At 42.1% G+C, this 23,990-nt stretch overlaps 1 protein-coding gene across 5 annotated transcripts in view; it reads left to right on the top strand.

Annotated features, from left to right (window-relative positions):
• Nucleotides 1-23,990, top strand: part of usp34 (ubiquitin specific peptidase 34) — a 90,931-nt gene that overhangs the window by 65,582 nt on the left and 1,359 nt on the right. For all 5 annotated transcript variants that reach the window (XM_088418484.1, XM_088418483.1, XM_088418482.1 and 2 more), the window contains exons 59-78: nucleotides 1,240-1,408; nucleotides 4,923-4,997; nucleotides 5,087-5,238; nucleotides 5,313-5,466; nucleotides 5,538-5,582; nucleotides 6,911-7,015; nucleotides 10,237-10,384; nucleotides 10,468-10,772; nucleotides 12,284-12,613; nucleotides 12,673-12,830; nucleotides 15,587-15,665; nucleotides 15,734-15,860; nucleotides 16,287-16,394; nucleotides 16,478-16,582; nucleotides 16,655-16,779; nucleotides 18,514-18,637; nucleotides 18,714-18,793; nucleotides 18,878-19,018; nucleotides 21,307-21,447; nucleotides 21,531-21,687. In XM_088418484.1, coding sequence (XP_088274610.1) covers nucleotides 1,240-1,408; nucleotides 4,923-4,997; nucleotides 5,087-5,238; nucleotides 5,313-5,466; nucleotides 5,538-5,582; nucleotides 6,911-7,015; nucleotides 10,237-10,384; nucleotides 10,468-10,772; nucleotides 12,284-12,613; nucleotides 12,673-12,830; nucleotides 15,587-15,665; nucleotides 15,734-15,860; nucleotides 16,287-16,394; nucleotides 16,478-16,582; nucleotides 16,655-16,779; nucleotides 18,514-18,637; nucleotides 18,714-18,793; nucleotides 18,878-19,018; nucleotides 21,307-21,447; nucleotides 21,531-21,687 — 2,828 coding nt within the window. The remainder of the gene's footprint in view (nucleotides 1-1,239; nucleotides 1,409-4,922; nucleotides 4,998-5,086; nucleotides 5,239-5,312; nucleotides 5,467-5,537; nucleotides 5,583-6,910; nucleotides 7,016-10,236; nucleotides 10,385-10,467; nucleotides 10,773-12,283; nucleotides 12,614-12,672; nucleotides 12,831-15,586; nucleotides 15,666-15,733; nucleotides 15,861-16,286; nucleotides 16,395-16,477; nucleotides 16,583-16,654; nucleotides 16,780-18,513; nucleotides 18,638-18,713; nucleotides 18,794-18,877; nucleotides 19,019-21,306; nucleotides 21,448-21,530; nucleotides 21,688-23,990) is intronic.

Below are 23,990 nucleotides of genomic sequence, written 5' to 3'. Positions count from 1 at the left end.
TGACGAACGCTTTGTTCTGTCTCTGAAATACAGCCCACGAGTGTCTGTAAGTTGTAATTTATTTTTTAAGAAGGTTGTCATTTATGATAATATGCCCAAAATTGGTTTGTTTGTTGAGCCAACAACTTGTGACTAAGCATGGGCTGACAACAGTAATGGCAATATATTGCGATTTTGAAAGTCACGGTTATTTAAAATTGTCGAACTCTGACAAAACCAGTAAATTGTTGTTTGGATTTTTGTTTGTTTGTTTTTTTTCTTCATTTTTTTTTCCTCCCCCATCTGCCTTAACAGACAATTTGCAGCCTGCAGGGAGAGATTCCTCTCCTTTTTTTTTTTTTTTTTTTGGGGGGGGGGCTGTCGCGGCCAATTACGTCCTTATCCTGTTTTGTCTGCTTCAGCAACACTAAGTTAGCTACTGCAGCTAACCTTGACTAATGTAGCTAACATGCTTATGCAACTTTCACGGCTATCGCTCGATCACTTTAAGCTAAAATGTGGGTCAAATAAGCGAACCCTCGTTGACATGAAATGACAGAATCCATATTGTGCTATTAATTCATACACATAGCTGATTGATTTGAAATAAACTACTATTACTCGTCGGTAGTTAATTTCAAATCAATAATTTTTCAAAATCTTGCATTTCCATTGTTTTTTTTTTTAATATTGTGCATGGTAAATGTTAGTGTTACAAATGCCTTATTATATATTTTGTTTAAAAATAAAACTGTTAATATGGTATAGAAAAATGGCTATTTACCCCCAAAAATATTTTAAAATTATATAATTTAGAGCTGTAATTTTTATACCAAGATACTATGATATTTTTGCTCAAGGTTATCATACCGTCAGTTTCTGATATCGTCCCATGCCAAAGAGGGCTCTGACGGATGACGAATATTTGACTAGCAGAAAAATGTAAGTTGCCCACCCCTGGTTAGCATATGCAAAGGATTTGCATTGATAAGTACTCATTGCATTTAATTAACATTTTGTATTGAAATGAATAAGCCGCTTCCGTGGTAATAAGGTTGGGGACCCGCGAGGTAGGTTTCTTGCTGGAAGCTGTCATTTTGTGAAGTAGGGAAGGGTAGATAATGGCGCTGGAAACGGGGCTTATCTGGTAGTCAGATGAGCTGTCGATGACATTTATTCAGATTCACGGTCGACCCGATCCCGCGGGGCGTAAAGATCCATCCTGACCTAGCTTCACGTCGGCGTGCGTCCCTTCCGCAGGTCCGACGACATGGACGGCTCGGTGGAGGACATCGGCAGCCGCTCGTGCGTAACTCGCTTCGTCAAGACGCTGCTGTCCATCATGGAGCACGGTGTCAAGCCGCACAGCAAACACCTCACAGAGTACTTTGCCTTCCTCTACGAGTTCGCCAAGATGGGAGAGGAGGAGGTGGGTCTTTGGAGCAATCATACATGTTCACACTGCAAAAAGTCCATATTAAGAAAGTAAAAAAGGCTTTATGATATGTTGTTTGTTTGAAAAGGAAAAAATATACAATAAATGTATAAGAATACTTCTTTCATGATATTAAATCTAGCATTTTCTTAAGATTTCTTTGCTCAAAACATTCATAGTTTTCTTTTTTTCTCATAACAAGATGAAAAGATGATTTTGAATTAGGTTCATCTTAAGATGGGGGTGACCAACTCATTTTTATGGTGGTGTAGTGGAATTTTAAGGATTTTCGGTGATATTAGTAAAATAGTCTGGAAAAACAAATTGTCCTTTCGGGTTTCTTTTATTTTAAGCTTCAAATACACCAGTTTACAGAACAGCTAAGTGGTCTGCAAAGGAGTGCGCAGGGATAAGTAAAAAATGAGTCATATACAGTCATACAGGAGTGAACGCCTACAAGATAAAAAACCCACCTCAGAGTGGAAGTAATTAAAATATAAAGGGAGGCAAAACCATGGAATACGATATGTCAGTTTTGGACTTCTCTTTCAAGGATGTCTAGCTGCACAGAAAGTTCCTATGTATGTTAGGTGAAAGGGCCTTTGCTAAAACCAAAGCCAGGTGGCCACAAGCCACAACAAAACATTGTGATAATATAAGCTAAATAGTAATCTTCCATTACGATCCCCCCTTTGGATCATACATTGATCCACAAAAAAAAATTGCAATACCAAATATGAATTAAGGGAAACCTTCATAAACCACCCCAAAAGCATGCCGGCAACTTGAAAACCAACCACAAAAAAAAGCAAAAATAGAGCAAAATCAAACACAATAACAGAAAATATATACATATATACAAAAGAAACATATATAATAAATAATATGATAATGATATACAAAAGAAACATATATAATAAATAATATGATAATGATAATATAAGAGCTGCTAAAACCATCAAATATATGTGCTTTTACATATCATAGGGTCATAAAAATCAAAACTGTGAACAAATGTGAACAAAACATAGCATTTGATGCATTTGATTACATTAGCTTTACGTGCAGTTACATTAATGCAACACCATCAGGAATCCAATTTATATGTGAATAGAATATTTCCAACATTAATGTGATCATTAAGCAACTCTAGCAAGCTTTAATAAACAAGCTTGTAGGAAGCATAAAAATGGCATCTTGTGTGTGGACAATCGTCCAGAGGAACCACATCAAAGGAACAATCACAAAACAAGCAATGAAAACACAGTCGCATCAATTCCCCCTTGTGCATTTGGTTCGCTGGCATCATATGAAATTAAATGGACACAGCATGTGATAGAAACGTGTCAATGAGTGCAAATGAATGTAAAGGTTTGTGTAATACACGTTGAGGTGTTCTGTTGCTGTCAGATGGTGGATTCCTGACAGGAGTGGTGAAGACAGTTGTAATGAGTTGAAATCTCAGGCACCGACGTGGCATCCTTGTCTACAACGTAGGGTGGTGGCTTGGCACGCCACGCCTTCTTTGAGAGCGCTGGGCAGTCGTTTGGTGGTGGCTGTCTAAGACTGTGTTGGCACAGATGAAACCAGTTTTGTACTGGCTGGCGTGAACCCAGGTAGCGACCTTGATCGCTGTCAGTGTCGTGAGGAGGACCTGGTATGGCACCCATGCCAACTTGAGGGCTGCAAGTCTCTCTCCGGAGGTCGTTCATCAACACATGAGCAAGCACTGGGCCCAATGATCCCTGACATTAAACAAAACAGAAGAAGGATAAATACAGTATATGACAACATTACATCTTCACACAATGTTGTAGACGGCCGTCGTTTGTTGAAGCAAAAAGCACTTCAAAAGGACTGAGCTTGGAGCGTGTCCTCTTCCTCATTCACATGTACATCAGCACAATAGGCAGGGCCTTTGTCCACGGAGGTCTGTTGCCTCACAGCACTCTGCCAATTCTTTTTTTCGTGTGCTGTACTCCTTCTCAACAGCACCTCCCTGGCCGGGAGAAGGGAACAATGCTTTGTAATGGTAATGCCAAAATAATCTCCAATTTGTTCAATAGCATAGTTTGCAAAATGAGTGCCAATGTTACTAGAAATTTTGTTCGGAATTCCCTATTTGGAAAAAATTCTCTCAGCAATGCATTTGCCACTGCATTAGTAACTTGTATTGAGCTGGGAAAGGTCTCAAGCCACTCAAACACATGTCAACTATTACCACACAGTGCTTTCTCCTCTCCAATGGCATGAGCTTGATGCAGTCCCTCATGAGATATTCAAATAACTGTGTAGGTATTGGGTACAGATAACTGTAGGAGTGTGACCTCTTGACATGCCTTTAGTGCGTCACACCTCAAACGGGCCTCACATTGTTTATGTGTGAGTGTAATAAAACCCTTTGTGAACCGGTGTGTGAACATTTCAGATTACATACCCCCCTTTGAAACATGGTTCAACCCATGTGTCAATTTTGCAAAGAAAGTAAAAAATGCTTTGGCATGCAAAGAGTTACATTTGGACTCAACTAGGTTTTAATAATCACATTGAAACAGGCCCCAGACAGTTTTCATAGAGCCTATTCCCTGGGCTGGCAAACTATTGCATGTCATGCAGTGAGGCAACTGAATTAAATGTGACATTGCATGTAGGTAAAAAGGTGTAGGTATAGGTGAGTGGTTTAGATGTGGCAGCTTTGGCGGCAACATCAGCTGTGCTTCCCAATAACACAGGGTAAGAACGATTAGTTTGCGCTGAACCTTTACAAACGATGATAGAGAATGGCAACAAGATGGCCTTCGGGAGCTCAGCAATCAGAAAGTGGTAGAGGACTGGCTTCCCATCGGATTCCATGAAATCCTAACATTTCCACAAAAGCCCCGAAATCATGGACAACCCAAAATCCACATCTAGCACCAAAATAAAAAGTGAGAGGCTTGAGCTGACTCTTTTTGAAAAGTTTAAAGTTACTTCCCCCTTAACACTTTCAATGCCAGGGACGTATTTTCACGTTTTTAAAGAGTCTAGACATTCCAAAAAATTGCTAATCGATTTAATACTTAAGTATTAAATACGTACTTAAATGCTAAGTATCTGAAACTTAATGTCCGGACTCTTTAAAAAAAAAAAAAAAAAACAAAAAACACAAAAATACGTCTCTGGCATTGAATGAGTTCATATTGATTTAATTTTTTTTATGTTCCTCTTCCCATGTGTGTTTAAGATTATTAAGCGAACAAAAGCAAAAGCATCAAATTGTTCCACAGTATACTGTTTTTTTTTTTTTTTTCCCTAACCTACATAACTTTAGTGATAAATGGGGAAGGATTGAGCTATATTTTTCTTGTACAATGTTGACTTTTCACCCTAGACTTTCCTACCATCTTATTGCATCCTTTTGTGTAATAGTATGGTTTTGCTGACAAATATGCCTCTTTTAATTGCTATGGCTTTTTGGTGTTCATGAGGTAATTGTCAAGTTGACATTAATCCCACCCCCTCCCCCCAGAGCCAATTCCTGCTGTCGCTGCAAGCCATTTCCATCATGGTGCACTTCTATATGGGAACCAAAGGACCAGAGAACGTCAGTTGAAGACCCTTACTCCAAATTGTAGCCGAGCGCAATGAGCGACGCTAACCGCGCTTCTTTTGGGGACGGGGCCACCTCTTCAGCCACAGGTGGAGGTTCTGTCGGAGGAGGAAGGCGAGGAAGAGGACGAGGAGGAGGACATCTTGTCCCTGGCTGAGGAGAAGTATCGCCCGGCCGCTTTGGAGAAGATGATCGCCCTCATCGCGCTCCTGGTGGAACAGTCTCGATCAGAGAGGTATGCGTCCACTGAGAACCCAAAGGTGAACTGTTGGCGAAATTTGGGTGAAATTTTCTTTTATCTATGGGCAGACATTTGACGCTGTCCCAGAGCGATATGGCGGCGCTGACGGGCGGCAAAGGCTTCCCCTTTCTCTTCCAGCACATCCGAGACGGCATCAACATCCGGCAGACTTGCAACCTCATCTTCAGCCTCTGCCGCTACAACAACCGCCTGGCCGAGCACGTAGGGCGTTTTTGCGCTGCGTTTCTAACGTGATTTTGCTCTGCCGGCTGACATGGCAATTGCCTTTTTAGATCGTCTCAATGCTCTTCACCTCCATCGCCAAGTTGACACCGGAGGTGAGTCCTCCAGTACAAGGGTCCCCAACCCTTTTCAGTGACGTACCCCCTGTGAAATATGTTTTATACATCCAGTGCAAAGCATTTTGGGGTTTAAAAAAAAACAAACTTAAAACATGCCATCAGTGTGTGACTTCAATAAGTGTAAGTTTAGAACCCTCCAAACTTCTTTTGTATTTGTCCACAAAAAATAATAAACATAAAGTGCCCTCTTTTGGATCATAGAAGAGATCTGCCATCAAAAAGAAATACGTTAATTATTCATAAATATTTGTCCACAAAAAATAATCAGCATAATCAGACCTGTTCTCACAAATAAATAATCATCAATAAATATTTGTCCAAAGAAAAATCTTAAACATATAGCTGGATCTTTCGAGATTACAGTAGAGACCTGTTTACAAAAATAAACCATTAACTTAATTATTAATAAATATTTGTCCACAAAAATTAAGCAATACCAATCAACATATAATCAATATTAACGACAAACTAATGGGAGCCCTCAGCTTGCTTGAGTTTCAAATGCTTTTGAGGCTCAACACATACAAAAGTGTACGCAAATTACATCGATTAAATCAGTCATAGAACTCAATTACAAATGCTATTCATGTCAATACAAAACATTAATTAGATGCAAATGAATACTCATCTTTGCATATGCTAACGTATACCAAAGGGAAATACCTGGCACAAAGGAAAATGCTAACGAGCTAACGCATCCAAGGCAGCACTGAATAACATGGTAATCTTAGCTAGCATGTTATCCACAGTCACAAGTTATTAGATCAACAGACAAACTAATTTTGGGCATATTACCATAAAATACAACATTCTGACAAAGTACAACTTACACACACACGTGGGCCACATTTCACAGAGAGACAGAACAACGTGTGTTTCACCGATAGTGGTTGCTCTCAATTGAAGCCGCATCATCCTTCCTCACTAGGAAATGAAATATCAACAGCAGCCAGAGGTGGCGCCAAAAAACAAAAATCAAGCCACGCAAAGCACAAATGAACAAACTATTAAAGGATAAACTCCGTTCCAAAATATTATTGTTTCGGGCGCGGCCCACTGGTACCGGGCCATGGACTGGCGATTAGGGACCTCTGCTCTAGTATACGCCGTTGGTGATTTGATGACACCTGCAAGAATATGACTGCATTAATTATTTATGCATCTTTTTGTTTTTAATTGAAAGATCACCACACAGCACCCTTTAAGTACTCCATGTAGAACCACTTGTCTAAATGCTGTCAATCACTGTTGCCGAGTACAAGTATTCATTTTGTGTTGCGTGTTTGTACATGTGGTCCCCCCAGGCCGCTAATCCTTTCTTCAAACTGCTCACCATGCTGATGGAGTTTGTGGGCGGCCCCCCGGGGATGCCCTCCTTCGCAACTTACATCCTGCAGAGGATCTGGGAGGTAAAGGCAGTGCGCATGCACACATAGGTACTTGATTGATCCAAATGAAATCATCTCAGCAACGTATGTATCTCTACAGAACCACCTACAGAATAAAAACACAATACAAAGAGCAGAACTCAAATGAAATTGTGAAATGCATACAGTAAATTCCTGGCTATAAAATGTCCCTGATTAAAATCCGCAACAGCTGAAAAATAGCCACAAAATCGAGTTTTTATTTATTTATTTATTTTAATCTCACCATTAACTGGCGCAAATGTCATCAGGCTGGTTTGATTGACAAGTTTGAAAGAAACAACAATCCTCTATCCACAAAATTCACAAAAAACTTCATTCACTGAGTAGTCTGTGCAACCTTTTGATGACTCACTTAACAGGTTCTGTAAGACCTTTTTGTCAGGTTCAGGTGGTCTAGAATCTTTAATAAACAAATCAGAAGGAGGACATCAACTTTTCCTCACGAGAAGATGTGCACCTTTACAGACCTTCTACCGTTCTCCACTTTCTGTCCGCCCCACTTTTATTCGTGAGGCTTAGTCCTAGTTACAAAACCACTAGCTGCCTTGAAATGTTAAAGCGAACCTCATAGTAGCAAGGTAACGATCGTTTTTTGATAGTGTGGGGGTGTAGATGGGAATCCATATACTATCAGTCCATGCCATCACTGCTATCTTCTTTCCCAGGAACATGGCGACAGACCCGGTACTGTTCCATCTTGTGATTAGGTCATCGTGATTTGGACATTCGGTCATCATGCGTGTGATTCATTACAGCTGCAGGAGACATGTCAACTCCAACATAAAAATCCATGTCCACCAATATACGTGTTGCATAAACAAATATGCGATAATCTACATTGGGGCAAAAAAGTATTTAGTCAGCCACCAATTGTGCAAGTTCGCCCTCTTAAAAAGGTGAGAGAGGCCTGTAATTTTCATCATAGGTACACTTCAACTATGAGAGACAAAATGAGATCAAAAATCCAGAGAATCACAATGTTTGATTGGATTGTTAAACAATTTATTAGCAACTTATGGTGGAAAATAAGTATTTGGTCAAAAACAAAATTTCATCTCAATAGTTTGTGATTTTGGCAATGACAGAGAACAAACATTTTCTGTAACTCTTCACAAGATTTTCACACACTGTTGTAAGTATTTTGGCCCATTCCTCCATGCAGATCGCCTCTAGAGCGGTGATCTTTTGAGCTGTCACTGGGCAAAACGGATTTTCAATTCCCTCCAAAGATTTTCTGGGTTGAGATCTGGAGACTGTCGAGGCCACTCCAAGATCTTGAAATGCTTCTTATGAAGTCACTCGTTGTCATGCTGAAAGACACAACCACGTTTCATCTTCAATGCCCTTGCTGATGGATGAAGGTTTTCATTCAGAATCTCTCGATACATGGCTCCATTCATTCTCTCCTTTACATCAGTCGTCCTGGTCCCTTTGCAGAAAAACAACCCCAGAGCATAATGTTTCCATGTTTCACAGTAGGTATTGTAGGCATTGTATGGTAGGTTTTGTTTGGATTTAACTCAGCATTATTTTTCCTCCAAACAAGACGAGTTGAGTTTATACCAAAAAGTTCTATTTTTGTTTCATCTGACCATATTACATTCTCCAAATCCTCTTCTGGATTATCCAAATGGTCTCTAGCAAACTTCAGACGGACTTGGACATGTACTGGCTTCAGCAGGGGGGCACATCTTGCACTGGCGGCGTAGTGTGTTACTTATGGTAGCCTTTGGTACTTTGGTCCCAGCTCTCTGCATGTCTTTCACTAGGTCCCCTCATGTGGTTCTGGGATTTTTGCTCACCGTTCTTGTTATCATTTTCACCGCACGGGGTGAGATCTAGGGAGATTTTGAGTGGTCTTCCATTGTCGTATAATTGCTTCCACAGTTGATTTCACCAAGCTGCTTGCCTATTGCAGATTCAGTCTTCCCAGCCTGGTCTACAGGCAGGTCTACAATTTTGTTTCTAATGTCCTTTGACAGTTCTTTGATCTTGGCCATAGTGGAGTTTGGCTTGTGACTGTTTGAGGGTGTGGACAAGTGTCTTTTATACTGATAATGAGTTCAAATAGGTGCTATCAATACAGGTAACGTATGGAAGACAGAGGAGCTTCTTAAAGAAGAAGTTAAAGGTCTGTGAAAGCCAGAAATCTTGCTGGTTTGTGGGTTACCAAATACCGTATTTTTCGGACGATAAGCTGCCACTTTTTCCTCATGATTTGAACCCTGCGGCTTATAGTCCAATGTGGCTTATCTGCTGTTTTTTTTTTCCTCCGGTCAAGCAAATGTGTGTATCTGTTCAAGGAGTCAGTTTATTTAACAACTATGAAACTCAAAAGATGGGAATTAATGGCTTTGCTCAAAAGAGTTTTAAAATATATTATTAAAAATATATAAAAAATAAAAAGAATTAAAAAATTGAATAAGCTCTTGTCTAAAAGATTGTGACGTGTAAATTTGATATACGGTTGAACTGCTATTTAACTGCAGTATTCTGTTGGTGATGCGCAGGTAATATCGATCCAGCCATTTTCTTTAATTAATTATAATGGTGGGACTAAACATACAGACATGTTAAGTCTGTTAAAGAGAGGATGTTGCAGTTAGCTGACAATTAAAAAAATATATTTAAAAAAAATTAACTTTCATATACCACCTTTTTGCATAAATATCTGATGTTATGACCTGTGGTTTATAGTCCAGTGCGGCTTATCCATGGTAAAAAAAAATGTTTTTTTGCTCAATTTTTGCTGCTGCGGCTTATGTACCGGTCCGGGTTATAGTCCGGAAAATTCAGTGCTTATTCTACCAAGTAATTTACCCATTAATTCATTAAAAATCAATCAATGTTATTCTCTGGAATTTTTTTCTCATTTTGTCTCGTGAGTTGAAGTGTACCTATGATGAAAATTACAGGCCTCATCTTTTTAAGTGGGAGAACTTGCACAATGGGTGGCTGACTAAATACGTTTTTGCCCCACTGTATATACAATTATTATATACTATAACCTGGAACTTGCTAAGGTGAGCTCATGTTTCCCCAATGAAATGATTGCAAATACAATCAAGCCTTTCCAGCTAAAAGAGACACAGTACAGACTTTGCTTTTTCTATTAATCAGTGCATGGTTAAAAATGAATGAATGTAGTGCAAGATGGGAACATGTGCAAACAAACCCATATTATATATTTGGCTCCTCAGGTGATTGAGTACAACCCGTCCCAGTGTCTGGACTGGCTGGCGGTGCAGACTCCTCGGAACAAGCTGGCCCACAGCTGGGTTCTGCAGAACATGGAGAACTGGGTGGAACGCTTCCTATTAGCCCACAACTACCCCCGCGTGCGCACATGTACGTTGCAAGCCAGATACGAAAAAAAAGAAAAGAAAAAAAATCAGGAAACACCCTTGTAATCCAGTTTTTCCCCCCCTCAGCGGCAGCGTATCTGCTGGTGTCGCTGATCCCCAGCAACTCGTTCCGGCAGATGTTCCGCTCCACACGCTCGCTTCACCTGCCCACACGGGATCTGCCGTTGTCGCCAGACACCACGGCCGTGCTTCACCAGGTCTACAACCTCCTGCTGGGCCTGCTGGGCCGAGCCAAGCATTACGTGGACGCCGGCGTGCACGGCACCACCAAGCTGGTGCAATACTTCAGCTTCATGACCTACTGCCTCATCTCCAAGACTGAGAAGCTCATGTTCTCCCTCTACTTCATGGACCTGTGGAACCTCTTCCAGGTATGCGATGTCATCCGCATTGTGGAGCTTTGTCCGACTGGAATTGAGTTGGGCCCGCGTTAATTGTAACATCACGTGCCGAAAAGTCTCGGTGGAATGGGAAGTCGCCTATTCTAGCTACTTAAAAAGAAATTCACCCACTGCGACAGTTTCAACAATTGACAAAAACAACAAGATGATGTCGCGTTACCTGCCAAAACAAGATGCAAATGGTCTCAACTATGTGTCCCGACAGAAAATGTTTGGGATTCCAAAAATTGCGCTGTAAAAACAACAACATAAATCCAAGGTTCAAACAGCATTTACAAGACCTGAGCAAAAACCATTAAAATAGGAAGAACTTACATGTAGCAGCCATCATCTTCATATCCAACCTCTGATTTCACAGTCCATTTTGCTAGAAAAGTTTGCTTTTTAATTTTGTTTAGTTTGTCACTGATACTCCAAATTTTGCCGCGTTTACTTTGCTTTGGGCCTAAAGATGTCATTTTTTTAGAAGGCATTTTTAAAAGGGGGGGTTGAAAAAGAACAAACAAAAACCAAATCACACACCAATAAGGAGTCGATTTTAACATCTGAGCTGGAGTGGTTTACTACTCCTGCCCTCATTAGTTGATTGCCGCGTAGGGCTTGAAGATAGATCGCTTGGTCAGTCAGGTGAGAACATTACTACTTTTTTGGGGTTGGGGTCATTGCGGAGGACGCTCTTTTGAGCACACAAGCGGCTGAGAGAGATTAGGAAAGAGAAAAGAAAGCTATGGGATCCTCTTACATTTTGGAATAAATTGGAATTTCAAGAATAAACTCTGCTTTTTGATTGTTTTTGGTCAGTTACGTGCTATTAGTTGAATATCTGAGCAACTGCGGCTCACCGTGATTCAAGACTACGTATAGCCAAGACATGGAAAGAGAAATCATAACTGTACAGTTACTGTATAAGGTTTAATAATTTAAGATTTTCTATACTGGTGGTTTTTCTCCTGGTAGCTATCCCCAAAAAAACCTGCAGAAGAGCTGCAGGGCTCAAATGATAAGAAAAAAAAAAACATCTTTAACCATTTCCTAACCCTCAACGCGACCAGCATTTACAAAAATGTGTTGGTTTTTCTTTTCTTGATTGACATTTTTTTCCCCAAGATCAAAACAAAAATGCCAGACAAAATTGTTAAAAATGCTCGTAAGTTGTCATGTTTTGTTAAATAAAGGGGTAGATGGACAATGATTAATATATTAATATTTCAATGTCAAAAAATGCACTTTGGTATGAAAGTATGCAAAAATGATGCGTCTGGGAAGCAGGCAACCAAGAGCACTGGTTACTGCAGAGTTATCAGTGACAAGGTCCAGTTGAAGCGTGATATTTGGGTTTTGTTCACTTTAACATTTTTTGTGCGAAAAACAATGACATTTTTCCTCTTGTTCTCCTAAAAAGCGTGAAAACAACTTGCGTGCATGTAAACAAAAGACTAAGGTGGAATAGCGGTGGAATAGTCTGTCTTTTCTGGCGGCAGCCCAAGCTGTCGGAGCCGGCCATCGCCACCAACCACAACAAGCAGGCGCTGCTGTCCTTCTGGTACAACGTGTGCGTGGACTGCAGCGAGAACGTGCGGCTGGTGGTGCAGAACCCGGCCGTGACCAAGAATATCGCCTTCAACTACATCCTGGCCGACCACGACGACCAGGAGGTGGTGCTGTTCAACCGCGGCATGCTGCCCGCCTACTACGGTATCCTGCGCATGTGCTGCGAGCAGTCGCCTGCCTTCACTCGCCAGCTGGCCTCGCACCAGAACATCCAGTGGGCCTTCAAGAACCTCACGCCGCACGCCAGCCAGTATCCCAGGGTACGCCAGCTCGCCGCGCCACACTCGCTGAGGCCTGAAGATGGCCCCTCCCCCCGCAGGCAGTGGAGGAGCTCTTCAACTTGATGCAGCTGTTCGTGGCGCAGCAAGCCGACATGCGAGAAGAAGAGCTGGAGGAAGTCAAGCAATTCAAGAAAACCACCATCGGCTGCTACCTCAGATGTCTGGATGGACGCTCCTGCTGGACCACCCTCATCAGGTCGATCTTGCGCTTTCGTGGCTCATCCGTATGGAGGAAAATGGCCTTCAAAAAGACGTATGTGTGTTTAGGAATTTGTATGAGTACAAGTCTAAATTGTGTTAGGTTAACCAATTGAAGACTTGCGAGTGCAAAACGTGCTTTGAATGCAACCCTCGTTTGCACGACTATGACCTTGCGAGACACCGCTTCACATCTTTGCATCAATCTCCTTTGGATTCGTGGATCTGATCCTTTGCATGCAACTGAAGATGACACCAGGCAAAGTCAGTCCCATCTGCGGGTCATCCGCGTCATCATACCATCATACTTCTTTTTGACAGCGATCATCTCCCATATATCAACGGCTGATAGTTTGCACCGTGAGTGTTCAATTTATTCATAAATTATTTGATGACATTGGACTGACAGCCTTACGACCGGAGCTTGCAAGCGCCAAATCCATATATTGTCATTCATATCAATTATGAATGAGTCCCAAAATAACACAATTTATCAAGAAATTGTCCCTAAATGGCCACAAAAGCCCCACAAAAGCATCATTTGCGCATTACTAAAAATGTGCACACAATATCCTTAAGATTGAAGACTGATGAGTTTCTGTTTGGCATTCAATTAGCGTTCAATTCAGCCATTTTTTTCTGCTTCGCGCAATGACTCGCAGATGGACCGACTTTGCCTGGTAGCTTGGCTTGACCTCGTCTTCATTGAATCCAAAGGATCAGATTCTCAAATCACTAGGAGCGATTCATGCAAAGATGGTGTCTCGCGAGAGTCGCACATAGGAATGGTGAAACACACACGTCTTTTTGACAGCCATAATCCCAAACGGCTGCTTGAATTACCAAGATCATGATTTGCACATAATTTTCCATTTGGCACATTGGTGATTTAATGTATTATTACATATGAGTTTCACGGTCCTGACATTTTTAGTCAGAATGACGTCTTGGTGGTGCTGGCGGCGGCCACGCCACTTTTATGGCGTCATTCAATGCCACCGGCCACCAAACATCCAATTCCTCAAGAGGCCCGCGGCCTGACTGGAAGAGCTGAAAACAAGCCTTTTACCAACATCACAATGCAAAACTAGATTGCACACAACTGATACATGTTCCTTATACCAAATGGGTCCCAGTGGGTGACCACAAACACCCATTTCCCATTAGTTAGTGTAAAGCGCTTTGAGTACCCAAGGTAGAAAAGCGCTCTACAAGTGAAAGTCCATTTACTTTCAACCCCTCAAAATGTTCAGTGGCATGAGCTCTATCCATATCCATCCTGCGCCCTCTTTATGTCCAAAAATTGTGAAAATGCAATCATAGCAAAAGTAACTACACTGTATATTTATCAATTTGAAAGAGAAATATTATTTGTCATAATTACAGTATTATGACTTTTGAAGACATTGGCATTATGGGAGTCCAGGCTAACCAATCATCAAACTCATTGAAAGGTTTGCATATGTCATAACTTGGCGGCACCCGATGGTTTTGTGGTGTCAACACAAAAATGTCTAGTTTGCGAGTTGTCGTTGAAAGGGACAGTGTGTAACATTTAGACCGTTTTTCATTAAAAAGGAATAAATTCAATGATTACAAATTTCACAAACGTGCAAATGAATGAGTTCTTAATGACCAACAGTGTGTTTTAAATACAATCCTAGGTCTAGTTATCATTAAATTATATTACATGGGGGGGTGGCACCTCTCTGGAGGCGGCCATGTTCGCTATGAACAATGGGAAATGCCGCACCTACTGCTGTCCGTAATGAAAAACTGTCTAAATCTTACACACTGTCCCTTTGAAAGAATTCATGCAAAAATGAGGGAAATGCATGATAATAAATAGGGTTTTCAATATGTGCAAAATTGACAATAGTTCCACGTTTCTACGTGAGCCTGACCCGGGCTAAATTTGACACCTATAGAGTGTACCTCTCCACTTCCCATTTGCAAGCATTTAGAAGGGCCAGCAGCGTGACATATTGAAAGTAGTCATGTTTTGACAATCTATGCCAATATTTTAGCAACCTCTAGCTATAACCTAGGTCAGGGTTCACCAACCTTTTTGAAAGAGAGAGCTACTTCTTTGGTACCGTGTAATATGAAGGGCTACCTAGTACCAGCTTATGTGAAGACACCAATCATGTTAATGATTTTACACAATTAAAGAACAGCTGTAGTAAATATGTAAATCAAGTGTAATATGTAATGTCAATGTAATACATGTATAATTGTTTGTAAAATTCATAGAAAATCACCAATGTTCTATCTCTTGTAAGCTATTTGGAGAACAGGCCTGCGGGCGCACTCATATGGTCTTTGGGTGGTCTTTGGTGCCAGCGGGGCACCACCTTGGTGACCCCTGGCCCAGGTAGTGGTAAAGATAAAATGCATGTGAAAATTTGCCTTTATGCCCTGGATTTGGGAGCCATTCACCGTAATTGCTGCAATGTTGCACCTCTCTATTATATTTGCCGTTTTTTTTGTGTCAGCATCCTGTTTGCTGTCTTAGCATTCTTGTCATATTTTCTGCTTAGCATCTGTTGTGTTTTTGCATTTGGGTGGTATTTGGTTTGCCACATTTTGCATTTACTGCATCCTCTTTATCATCTCATCGTATTTTCAAAATTATTTACCGCCCGCCTCATGTTTTTCTATGTTTGGCATCTGTCTTATCTTCTGCGTCTGCATCATTTACCGCTCGCACGATGTGCTTGACGCGTTGACGTTTTGCATGCAATCTCGTTTCAGTGCCTTCCGGGTCCTTTTGGAAAACGACGAGGACCGACTGCTGGTGGTCTTCAACCGAGGACTCATCCTTATGACGGAGGTGGGAGGAGCACTCCCGGCGGCGGCAACCCCGAACGAGGTCGCTCACTTTAGTGTTTGTCCCGGCAGTCGTTCAACACGCTGCACATGATGTACCACGAGGCCACCGCCTGCCACGTCACGGGAGACCTGGTGGAGCTGCTCTCTATCTTCCTCTCTGTGCTGAAAGCCACCAGACCCTACCTGCAGCGCAAAGGTAAGACCTCTTCCTTTGTCCAGCGGGGGCAGCCTTCCCATCCGGTCAAACTCCTTTCCTCACCTCGCCTCCCACCGCATACAAAGCTCCACTTAGTTCAGTGCTTCTCAATATTTTTTTGCAAAGCTCATTCCCAGTAAAGAAAAAAAACTTTCGCGCCCTCACTGCACTAACTCTAAATAAGATTATCATCTGTAAAAGTTTACTTAAAATGGTATGCTGCTATAGAAATTAACTTTCAAAAACTAGATTTGACTGTGCTTTTCTTTATTACAGTTAAAAAAAAGAAATAGAAGGCATGGCTGTACATGGAATGGGTCTTCCCCTTTGGAGAGACTTAATCATCCAAATGTCCCCTTTACCATGCATGGAAAACTACACCAACCATTCTCGTACTTTTTTTTTTCTTTTTTAAACTTACCGCAGATGTGAAGCAGGCTCTGATCCAGTGGCAAGAGAGGATTGACTTTGCCCACAAGCTCCTGACGCTTCTCAACTCATACAGCCCGCCCGAGCTGCGCAACGTGTGCCTGGGTAAGCCCTCGGACATGAGCGGACACCCGCGCCCAGACCAAGCCCATCCATGGCCGCGTGTCTTGTACCCTGACTCCCCGCAGACGTGCTGAAGGAGCTCCTCCTGCTCAGCCCACACGACTTCTTGCATACCCTGGTGCCCTTCCTGCAGCACAACCACTTCACCTATCACCACAGCAACATCCCCAGTGAGTCGCCCGCACCTTCGCCGCTATGCCCCGGCTCAGCGTGTGAGACGCGTGCTGCGCTTGTGCCTGCAGTGTCGCTGGGTCCGTACCTGCCCTGCCGAGAGAACATGAAGCTGATGGGGGCCAAGAGCAACGTGCGCCCGCCGAGGCCCGAGCTCAACATGTGCCTGCTGCCGTCCATGGTGGAGAGCCCCAAGGTCAGCCGCCCCGCCCACTCAAAAGTTGTGCTATTCTCATTATTCTGTGAGGTCGGTCACATTTGCCAAATACAGTGGGTCCCCGTGTTACGACATTAATCCAATCCGCGGTTGGCGTTGTAAGGCGAATTCGTCGTATGGTGGGCAATCCAAACCTATGTTAAATAGCTAATGCATTTAGAACCCCAGGTAAAAACATCAAAATTGTACATACATATTAAGAATTGGTAACAAAATAGTATAGCAAGTGCTACGTGTATATATAATATACATGTATACGATCAGAAAACATCATAAATAAAAAATCTAGAAAGGATTTATTTACCTTTGAATGCCGCCTGTTAATGCCTATATTCCCTAATAAGGATTATCTCCAGCATGGTTTCCATATAAATCATCTTCTTACTTCTCTCTTTAACATCACTAGCTATCTTGGGACCCATGGCTAACCCTTTCAACTTTGAATTAAGCAGTAAAATGCACTATAAATACGCTCTTGTCACCACTCACAATCGAACAAAGCTTTACCGTTCCGCTATTTTGAAACAAGTGAGGCCAACCAATAGCAGACCAGCATCTCTGTGAGGAGAAGCCAACCAATAGCAGACCAATTTTGTAGTCACGCGTTGCATGGAAGCAGTTAGACGGCAATAGTAAATAAATGCAATTACCTAAAAAGACCAACAGATGGAGGCAAAACAACACAAACAGCCAACCACCTAGGGTCATGACAGTTGTTTTTGTCGCAAATCCGGGAAAATGTCATAAAGAGGGAATGAAAAAACTCAGTATTCCAGGTTGCAACGTGAAAATTACGTAAATCCAGGGCGTTGTAACACGGGGGTCACTGTAATTGCCACCTGTGTTGTTTTGCCCCTTTTGCCCCAGTTTCGTCAGATAAACTTTGTTCTTACACTGTATTTTATTTTGTAGCTATCTCTTATTTTGTAGCTATCTCTCTGTTCAACTGCAAACAACGTGGCCACCATTTTCGCCCGGCACGCGTTAGTCATTCTGTTGTAAGCTGTGCGGACGAACGAGTGGTGCCCTCGGCGGGCAAGAATGACTTAAGAAACGCTTAATAATGTTATCTAATAATAATATCTAATTTCACTGGTGATGGCTGTTTTTTTTTCCAAGAATCTGCCTTACGCATTGGTGCCATAACGAAGGACAAAGTTAAAAAAAACAAACAAAAAAAAAAACGATCAATCACGTGAGAAAGAAACGACAACCTGAGAGACGCCGACTTCCTCGCCCACAACCATCACTAAGTGTATTCATCCGCCTCGTGCAAGAAACTCTACACAATTGTTTATGGCGTGCGTTCGTAACCTCGAAACATCGCAAGTCGAAGCCATCATAACCCAAGGACCCCACAAATACAAACAGGAAATGCAATCAATAATAATCAGAAAAAAAACAAGTGTATCAAATTGCCTGAAAAAAGACATGCCAATCCTTATTTTATCACAATTACACTTCACATGCAAAAACAAATCCTTTTCTCTGGGGTCAGCAAAATTAACGCCACTGCAAACTGGCGTTAAAAGATTCGATAGAGGTGGCATAGCTGCGAAGAAAAAAGGGTGAATTTTTCAGACTGCTGTCTGAACTTGGCTCTACTTTGAACATGACGTTCTGCTCCCTCTTTGTGTATCTACATGCCCTTGCTTTTTGCTTTTTTTTTTTTTTTTTTTTTTTTTTTTACGTATGCCCCGTTTGTTTTTGCAGGGCAAAGACGAGGCGTACGACCGCATGCTGCTGGACTACTTCCTGTCCTACCAGCAGTTCATTCACCTGGTGTGTCGCGTGGCCATCAACTGCGAGAAGTTCACCGACACACTGGTCAAGCTGAGTGCGTGCGGAAGCCCTCCGGCCGACCGGCCGTCGGTTTGCCCCTACCGGGCTCACTCGCGCTTTCGTCCCGCCAGGTGTGTTGATGGCGTACGAAGGACTTCCTCTGCACCTGGCTCTCTTCCCCAAACTGTGGACCGAACTGTGCCAGTCGCAGGTTTGAGCCGCCGGCCGCGAAAGCCCAAAGGCTTAGCTGGCACGACGCCTCCTCAAACATAATCAAGACAAGCATGCGTTTCAGTCGCCGCTGTCCAAGACCTGCGTGAAGCTGCTGTGCGAAGACGCCACCTTCAGCGAGTACATTAAGTGCATCCTCATGGACGCGCGCAGCTTCCTCAACAACAATGCCGCCTACGCCTTTCTTACCTGCTTCCTGCACAAGGTGCACGCACTAACACACACTCAACTGGATGCGTCCTGTGCTTTTGAAAGTCTTTCAGTGCCAAGTGTTATGGGAAAAGGCAAGCCGCTGATCATATCTTTGTTAGCTATCGAGAGCAACGCCCCCATTAAATGGGCACGCTTCATTACTACAGTGCTCAATAAGCTTCAAATTAAGAGGAACGCTGGCCACGAGTGTCATTACTAGTTTCATGAAAGAAAAACAAAACGTAGTCACTGGCAGAAGTATTTTACGTGACGAGAGTTTTTGTCGTTGGCAAGGAAAGTGTTAAAGCTAGCTGGGCTTAGCTCCGCCCCGCTTGCAGTTTGGCCATTGGCAAGCCAGGATTTCGTTGACAGCTGGCCTTGAATTCAAAGCAGGCTTTTTTTTTAGCTATCATTTCATTTCCCTGTGACTCGACATTTCATTTCAGTCAGCAGTAGTTTTGTGCACAGGACTCATTTTACCTCTGGAAAGTGTTGGGTCGACTCGCGATACTAAAAAACTATGGGTGGCGACAAAGATGTTCGGAGTCCCAAAAATTGCTCAAAAACGAAAGGACCAAATTTACGATTCAAACTGTGTTAATAAGACGAGAGCAAAAAACAACAACAGATACTAACGAATGTCACAGTAAAAATTTTTAAAATAATAGAATGACTTTACGTGTAGCTTCCATCTTCATCATCTTCATATCGCAACCACCGATATAATTTATTCTTTTTTTAATGAAAAACGAACTAAATCTTACACACTGTCCCTTAAACGCATAACTTAATTAGCATAGGCTTGTATCGCCCACCATACGGCGAATTCGCGTTTCGACCCCGACCACGGAACGGACTAATCTTGTAAACCGGGAACCCACTGTACATTTATGACAAACAAGTGATGAAAATAAACCTTTTCAAGTGAGCTACTAAATTGTTTGTGCAAGGCATGAAACGTGTGCCAGTTTGTTATCTCTGAGCATATCGGGAGTTATCAGTCGCAGTTTTAACAGGACTTATTTATTTTGAATGTTTTTGAGTACAATGTGGATTCTGTCATTTCATGTCAATTTCCCCCTGTGGCACGCAGACGCCCACACAAATAGCCTTGTTTTGTCTGTCAGTCTCGCAATGTTGCCTGCTCGTTTTCAAAAGACGAAAACTCCCAGACAGCTGACTTTGTTTGGATGAGGGGAGAAGTTCGATTGGTTTGCCTTCTTGACCCACATTCAAGAGACTGCTCACATCCTACCTCAAATGATATTGCTGTTGTGTACCTATAACAAAAAGATGTCTCTGTACGACCTCTTTTTTCAAATGAAGTCTCCACATGACGTCTTTTCGCCTGTGAAGCCCTTTGAGACTTCTGTGATTCAGGGATATACAAATCAAAATTGATTGATTGATTGATATAAAAACGCTCCATGAAAAAAGCATAAACATTGCTGCAGTAACTCAAGCCGACAAACCAGGAAGTGAACGTGATTGGCTAAGGCTGTCAAAGTGTATGAGTCCCATCGAGAGGAGACTCCCGCTGCAAGCTGCCATATGTGGGGGGTAGCAGCTCTCGATTACATTATAACTGTTGACATCACAGGCGTCAAACACTAGGCCCAGGGGTCAGATCCGGCCTGCCACTTCGTTTTATGTGGCCTGCAAAATGCTGATTTAACTTCAAGTTTCTGGCTAAAATACCAAACTTGCAAGGGAGGGCAGGGGGCACCGATCATTTTTTTCTTCCCAAACTCAGTTTTTACCAGTCTTTTATTTAAAAACTAGCAAAGTGTGTGATGAACACGTTTAAGATTACAATATGACCCACCATAAAATGAGTTTAGTGCTTTAGGTGCTTTAGATCTGAAACTAAACCTTTTATTTTTTAACCAAACTGCAACCAAACATCTTCTAATATTATGTTTTGTTGGTTTGAAAACAGTTTCTGGATTTATTTGCTGAAATTCTTTGACAAAAGCTGGCGCTTTTTTGCCTCGTCCCCATACAAATTGCTTCAAAATTGGAGCATATATAAAGAATTGTAAAAAAAAAAAATCATTTATAACTGAAATGCAGAGGTTAAAATAGAAGATTTGACATAGTAATTCACTTACTTTATTTTTTCATCACCCAAAAATTTGTGGTGGTTGACGCAATGTATTATAAGCGGATTATAAGGCACACTGAAAATTGAAGGCTTTTTTTGTGCGGCTTCTTGTGCGGAAATTAAGATAAGCTAGTTTCCATATGTAACAGTTTCTAAGCTGTTGCGGTGAGTCACGCTGCGCATGTTCGTGTGCACAGGTGCAAGTGTTGTCAGGCGCCAGCTGCTGCAGTCTGGTGGGCACGCTGGTGGCCAGCGTGCTGAGTGAACACGGTGGCCTGAGGCCCGAGCTGGCGTCAGATTGGCCCCAGCTCAGCGCTACGGCCGCCCTGCTCAACGCGGTACGCACCGTACGCTTGGGTCAACGGGCACACGTGCGTCTCCCGTCACCTTGCGGACAGCCGCGGCGTCCTTGTTGTTGCAGGACCTGCGGGCCTTGATGCTTCTGCTGTCGGCGCGCACGCCCCCGAGCCCGGATCCTGCCCTGGTCCCCGCCCTCCAGGAGCTGGCAGCCCAATGTCGCCTTTGCGTGCAGCGGCGCGACGCGCTGGCCGACGCACGCCGCCACCGCCTCCACAATGGTACGCCTGGCCCGCCCGCGCTCATGTTCCGCTGTCTTTGTGTCTGTTGCTCGCATGAGCACTTCCGTCTCTCTGCGCATAAAACAAAACTTAGGTTACAAATAATAGCAGGTGGGCAGCTGAATCAAAAACAACAAATCGTGTCATTTTTGCTCCAATTATATTTTAAATGAATGACTTGCTGTCAAAGTGGGCGAAGAGGAAAACAATGGGTTAAGTCCATTATAAAACTAGTATGAAAATATCATTTTATGAGCTATTTAGAGCCCTCACAATCTGAATATTATTGTAAATTTGTAGTTATTAAACATTCTAGCTGTGACCTTTATGCTTATATCCAGAGGTGGGCCGTCCCATCAGCACTGCTGGACTGTCCGATGCCCGTTTTGCCGACGGGTCGTCGATTGATCGGATTGCTCAAAAAATAAGGATTTGAGCAAGTGTACTTTCCCTCCCTCGTCGTAATCGTCAGGATAGGGACTCCATTAGTTGTCGGTCGGTCTGCCACGCCCCTTTTGCTGACTGAAATATAAGAAGGCTGTCCTGCATGTTTTTCTGCTCTATTGCTGCATCTTTAGAGTACAAACTGCATCCACTTTATAGGCAATGGGACAACACTCACTTTCTTTGCCACCAGCCGGTGGCAAAATATGTTCAGTTGAGTAAACTTTAAAGATTACGGCTTTTTAAACATGTTTTACATAAAGAAATTGCTTGCTGATTAAAGCATTCTGGAATACGTTTCCACTGCAATGAGGTCACTCTTTCAAGTAACCAATGGGTGCACAACAAATTGACAGCTTTCTCTGATTGGCTCTTGGCCTAGAAATGCAAGACAGACGTTTTTTTGAATTCCCTCTATCAAAAGTGTTTTTTCGGAGATTCAAGCTCAGCAATGCTGTTTTACTTTTAGTGTATGTGACAAGATGAAATTTGGACAAATTTGAAAGGATTGTTGGTCAAGCAGGTATAAATGACAACCGACATCCAGCGATTCAAAATCAAGGGAAGTATTACAGTGCCTCCCAGTGGGCATGATTGCCAATTATGATGCTAATGATTTCTCACAATAATTAAGGAACAGCTGTAGTAAATATGTAAATCGAATGAAATATGTTACGTACATGTAATATGTAGGGGGGCTAGAGTGATCGTCTCCCGGCTGAGAGGCTATGGGTTCAATCCCGGCTATCTGGCTCTCACTTAAAAGACATCTTGCGCATCCGTACTACGGTACTGCCATAGAGCCACACCTGGCCTTTGTCCTGCACTCCACATTTCAGTTTCACCCATCATACTCATGCGGACAAGTCATTTTTCATTCACGATAATTTTTTGGGGGGGGAGTTTTCACTCCAGAATAATAACCATAAAAATCTAATCAACGTTTATAGTTACTGATGTCATATTTGAAATGAGCCCTGTACTTGTTGATATGACTGTTACCGTATTTTCCGCACTATAAAGTGCACCGGTTTTTAAGGCGCACCCTCAATTAATGACATATTTTAAAACTTTTTCCATATATAAGACGCACAGGATTATAAGGCACACCCTCAATTAATGACATGTTTTAAAACTTTTTCAATAGTAAATTCCAAGTAATAACAACTCTAAACTCTCAATAGCATATTAACTTAATGTCAATATGACCAACCTTGTTCAACTGTAAACACACAAAAGAAACAGGTAAAGCTTACTTAATCAGTTCATTCCCCATCTACCAATCCCAGTCTCAATATTGATCCATATATAAGGCGCACCTGATTATAAGGCGCACCATCAGCTTTAAAAAAAAAACAAAAAAACAAAAAACGAGGCTTTTAGGTGCCCCTTATAGTGCGGAAAATACGGTACTTGTTCATTTCTCTGTTATTGTGTTTAATTTTTTTATAAATATTAAACTGCCACGGTTAGATATATTTTTGTTTCAAATGTAATTTCTGTTCAACTGTTACAAAAAAGTGTTTAAAAAAAAAGTGAAGTGAATATTCAATTTCAATACTTGTCAATGTCAATTCAATGTTGATATGCACCTTTCAAATGAACCAAAACACATGCTTAAGATAGCTGAAATTAAAATGAAAAAGCAAATGTGAAACCCAGAACGGCCCGCTGAAATGTATCTGTTAATTGCTATTATATGTAAAGAGCGCCCGCCAAGGTTGGCCCCCCTCCATTTTTAACACACCAAATCTGGCCCTCTTTGCAAAAAGTTTGGACACCCCTGCTTTACCTGCTTAACCGTTGACTGCTTTAACTTTTGGTAAACCCTTCAAAATAAAAGTAGAAGCCAAATGTCA

Source organism: Hippichthys cyanospilos, chromosome 7 (genome assembly GCF_059441005.1).
Source record: "Hippichthys cyanospilos isolate Australia breed blue-spotted pipefish chromosome 7, RoL_Hcya_1.0, whole genome shotgun sequence".
Lineage (NCBI taxonomy): Eukaryota > Metazoa > Chordata > Actinopteri > Syngnathiformes > Syngnathidae > Hippichthys > Hippichthys cyanospilos.
Note: the sequence above shows the minus strand (reverse complement) of the source record. Positions and strands in the feature narration are given on the sequence as shown.